The sequence below is a fragment of the Panthera tigris genome, chromosome A1, assembly GCF_018350195.1.
Source record: "Panthera tigris isolate Pti1 chromosome A1, P.tigris_Pti1_mat1.1, whole genome shotgun sequence".
Classification (NCBI taxonomy): Eukaryota; Metazoa; Chordata; class Mammalia; order Carnivora; family Felidae; genus Panthera; species Panthera tigris.
The window spans coordinates 196,673,574-196,678,196 of record NC_056660.1 but is presented as its reverse complement, the minus strand read 5'-3'; the positions used below and the strand labels follow the sequence as shown (position 1 = coordinate 196,678,196).

Sequence of the window (4,623 nt, the reverse complement as noted above, 5' to 3'; positions counted from 1 at the left end):
GACAGTGAGTGTGCTGAGGAAATCGGGCAGCTGTTCAAGTCACCCCCTGTGGTCCTGCCAAATGTTTGAAAGGGAATGTGCCCTGTGCGTGCGTGCGTGTGTGTGTGTGTCGCGGGGAGTGGGTGCACGAAGGAGGGGTCAGGAGTACCTGGATGGGGACGTCCGAGTCTGTGGCGCTCTGCTTGCCGCCAAGTGAGCGTTGTGTGTTGTTTACTTCTTTCTGTGTGTGTGCCCTATGCCTTTGTGCTTCTGGGCGCTTCTGTGTTTGTTTCTTGGCCCCGTCTCTGTTGGGCAGGGGTGACTGTGTGCCTGTGGCTTTCCGTGTGTGCGCGCGCGCGCGCGCGAGCGTGCTTGTGGGTGCGCTGGACGGGCGTGTCTCCGTGTCAGTGGCTGTGGTTCCGTATAAGTCTGAGCATGTCCGTCGGGGTGCATGTGTGCCTGTCCGTGCGTGTCGGGGTGGGCACTGTCGTCTCTGTTGCCTAATGTGGGGGAGAGGCCGCCCAGGGGCCCGGGTCAGACAGGTAGCAGCCCCCAAAGAGCCCCAAGCTCCCGGATCGGATGGTGCCCACGCCAGCCCCTGCTGCAGGCCTCCGGGGGCAGCCAGGGAGCAGGCAGGGAGAGGTGGCCCGCCCACCGCAGGGGAGCAGCTGGGCCCCGCCCGGGCCAGCCCCGGGAGGGGACGGGCGAGGGGAGGGGAGGGGAGGGGAGGGGAGGGGAGGGGAGGGGAGGGCGGGAAGGGGACCCGGCCTCGCCCCTTTGGGGCTGCCCGCCCGCCATTGGCGGAAAGTTGCCGCACGTCACCGCGAGGGCAGTCCCCTAAAGTCCTGTGCACATAACTGGCAGCGCGCAATCCGGGGCGGCTTCTCCAGAGCGCAGGCTGGGTCCGACGCGCCCGGGGAGCCCAGAGCACCCTACAGGCTGAGTGCAGGACGCGCCCCCCAGCACAGCCACCCCACGGCCCCTGGATGAGGCTTCCCGGCGTCCGCTCGCTGCCCGCAGCGCCGCGCCGGAGGTCCGCCCGCTGAGGCGCGGCCGGTGCGCCGGCAGCCAGTGCGCTCACCTGCCAACCTGCGCGCCATGGGGCAGCCCGGGAACCGCAGCGTCTTCTTGCTGGCGCCCAACGGAAGCCACGCGCCGGACCAGGACGGCACGCAGGAACGAAACGACGCGTGGGTGGTGGGCATGGGCATCGTCATGTCGCTCATCGTCCTGGCCATCGTGTTTGGAAACGTGCTGGTCATCACGGCCATCGCCAAATTCGAGCGTCTGCAGACGGTCACCAACTACTTCATCACCTCCCTGGCCTGTGCTGACCTGGTCATGGGCCTGGCGGTGGTGCCCTTTGGGGCCAGCCACATCCTCATGAAAATGTGGACCTTTGGCAACTTCTGGTGTGAGTTTTGGACTTCCATTGACGTGCTGTGTGTCACGGCCAGCATTGAGACCCTGTGCGTGATCGCCGTGGATCGCTACTTTGCTATCACGTCGCCCTTCAAGTACCAGAGCCTGCTGACCAAGAATAAGGCCCGGGTGGTCATTTTGATGGTGTGGATCGTGTCAGGGCTTACCTCCTTCTTGCCCATCCAGATGCACTGGTACCGGGCCACCCACCAGGAAGCCATCAACTGTTATGCCAAGGAGACCTGCTGTGACTTCTTCACGAACCAAGCTTATGCCATTGCCTCCTCCATTGTGTCCTTCTACCTACCCCTGGTGGTCATGGTCTTTGTCTACTCCAGGGTCTTTCAGGTGGCCCAAAGGCAGCTCCAGAAGATCGACAAATCTGAGGGCCGCTTCCACGCCCAAAATCTCAGCCAAGTGGAGCAGGATGGGCGGAGCGGGCATGGACATCGCAGGGCCTCCAAGTTCTGCTTGAAGGAGCACAAGGCCTTGAAGACTTTGGGCATCATCATGGGCACGTTCACCCTGTGCTGGCTACCCTTCTTCATCGTCAACATAGTGCACGTGATCCAGGATAACCTCATCCCTAAGGAAGTTTACATCCTCCTAAACTGGGTGGGCTACGTCAACTCTGCTTTCAATCCCCTTATCTATTGCCGGAGCCCAGACTTCAGGATTGCCTTCCAGGAGCTTCTGTGCCTGCGCAGGTCTTCTCTGAAGGCCTATGGGAATGGCTACTCCAACAACAGTAACAGCAGAACAGACTATACCGGGGAACACAGCGGAGGTCCCCTGGGGCAGGAGAAAGACAGCGAAGTGCTGTGTGAGGACCCCCCAGGCACGGAAAACCTTGCAAACCGTCAAGGTACTGTGCCTAACGATAGCATTGATTCACAAGGGCAGAACGGTAGCACAAACGACTCACTGTTGTAAGGCGGGTTTTTCTACTTTTTATGACCCCCCCCCCAACCAAACACTAAACAGACTATTTAACTTGAGTGTAATAAACTTAGAATAAAATTGTATAGAGATGTGCAGGAGGAAGGACAGCCTTCTGCCTTTTTTTTTTATTATTATTATTTTTTTAAGCTGTAACAAAGAGAAAACACATTCGAGTGATTGTTTCTTGTCCAGTTCAGTTCCTTTTTGCATGGAACGTGTTAAGTTTGTGTCTGAAGGGCTTCGGTCCCAGAGGACCTGGGGCTGCTCTGTTTTGATGACTTTTCCGTGGATCTACCTCATTGGTCAAGTATTAGGGGTAATATATATTGCTGCTGGTAATTTGTATCCGAAGGAGTCCTTCCTTCCTGCACCCTTGCACTGGAGGATCTTGAGTATTTCGGACCTTTCAGCTGTGAACGTGGACTCTCCCCACTCCTCTTATTTGCTCAAACAGGGTGTCGTAGGCAGAGATTGGAGGGGCAGGCTTCAGTTGTTTTCCTGAGCAAAGTCTAAAGTTTACAGTAAATAAATTGTTTGACCATGACTTCATTGCACCTGTTTCTCCAAAAACCCTTGACTGGAGTGTGGTCGCCTCCCCCGCTGGAAACCGCAGGTAACTATTTGTAATAACTGCCCAGGGACTTAATATGGAATGATTCGAGAATGGCATGCACTGATTGCTTAACCCTTTCTTTTGCCTTTGAATCTGCCGCTGCAAACCTGTAGCCCTCCCAGTGCCAGCTCCTCAAAGCAGTTCTCCCTGCTGACAGCACAGCTTGTCTCGCTGGTCCTGTGGTGATCATTCTGTGTTGTTACATCAGAAACACTGACTCATAGAAACCGAGTTACGGACATCTGTTTCGTCCCTCCGTGCACCCTCACCACCCACCTTTCAGTTCCAGTAGCTGCTTATGTTATGTATTCGCTGCATCTTATAGGGGAGGTGTTTGTACTGCATCGGGGTTTGGCATTTTAAAGATAAAGGAGGGAGTTCTTAGGAAAAAGCTACTCAAACACAGCCCTGTAATTCCAAAGAAAACTGAGAGGGTATTGGTCATAGGGAGAAAACTGGAAAACGCTTAACCGATGAATACCTCATGACCCGGGAAACAGGATTTTAACCCCTTCTCTTTCGTTACTTCTGTCTCTTCCTGCCCGTCCCCCTCTTTGACCTCCTGATTTCAGTATAAAGCAAGATGTCTCAGCCTCGGCACTATTAACATTTTGGGCCAGGTAGTTCCCTGTGGTGGGGGCTGTCCGATGCATCGTCAGCCGTTCAACAGCATCCCCGGCCTCTACCCAGTAGATGCCAGGAGCACCCTCTGAATTGTGACTACCAAAAAGGTCTCCAGACCCTGCCAAATACTCCTTGAGGGGTGAGACCACCCCTGGTTGAGATCCGCAGATATAAGCTTCACAAATCTAAACAGATTTTTAGAGTCTGTCTAATGCAATCGCTTGATTTTGCAAAGCATCCAAGAGGGATTTTCCATGGTTCGCCCAGTTAGTGACAGACCTCAGACCATCGCTCTTCCCTCCAGCCCACCCTGCCTTCCAAACTGGCCTTCCAGCTGCCCTGCCAATGGCTGGATTTGTGCATTGTTTGTTTGGTCGGGTTTATCAATGGAGGTGAAGCCGGGGAGTCTAAGACGGCCTTTTCGTGGAGAGATTCTAATACCCTTAAGAGAGAGGCACATGAGGGAAAATCACAAAAGTAAACACATTTCTTCTCCCACCCCCTTTCTATTTTTGCACCGTGTGTCTGAGCCAGAGCTTGGCCCAGGTTTGACGGAGAGGACCGTCCTCCCTGGCAACGCCAGCCTGGGGAGGATCAGCCTCCATGTTCGTTGCCATTTCACCCGCTCACCAAGCTGACTCCACTTCTGTCTTCCCTTCTGTCCCAGCCAAGATCCCCAACCAGAAAAGCATTGGCTTCCTCTGCCTCCTGTCAGCTCAGTGCTGGGTGTCCGGGTGCACACTCAGCTCTCGGGAGAAAGTTAGGTGCCCAAGGTTTTGAAACGTGCCATAGCCAGTTGGAGAGTGTGTGCCCTTCGGCACTTTCGCTTCTCCAAGGGCTTTCATGCCGGTTGTCACATTCTCCTCCTGCTCGGGGGCCCACACCCAGAGGGGCAGGCAGCTTCTCCAGCATATCTTCACCCTTCCGGTAGCCTCACAGCATCTTGGACTTGAAAGAGTCCACAGAAAGCATTTGGCATCCAAAGAGATGAAAACCTGGGAGGGGGAATGGCCTGTCCAAGGTAAGAAGCCAAGGATGTCAGA

The 4,623-nt window shown here is 55.4% G+C and overlaps 1 protein-coding gene across 1 annotated transcript; it reads left to right on the top strand.

The window, feature by feature from the left end:
- Nucleotides 1–855: 855 nt before the first annotated feature.
- On the top strand, nucleotides 856–4,049 carry ADRB2 (adrenoceptor beta 2). Its single transcript, XM_007093709.3, has one exon. The coding sequence runs from the start codon at nucleotides 1,078–1,080 to the stop codon at nucleotides 2,332–2,334; it is 1,257 nt and encodes a 418-aa protein (XP_007093771.1). The 5' UTR covers nucleotides 856–1,077; the 3' UTR covers nucleotides 2,335–4,049.
- The last annotated feature ends 574 nt before the right edge of the window (nucleotides 4,050–4,623 follow it).

Excerpts from the sequence above, each read along its gene's own strand:
- ADRB2 (XM_007093709.3), top strand. The coding sequence starts at position 1,078 with ATGGGGCAGCCCGGGAACCGCAGCGTCTTCTTGCTGGCGCCCAACGGA.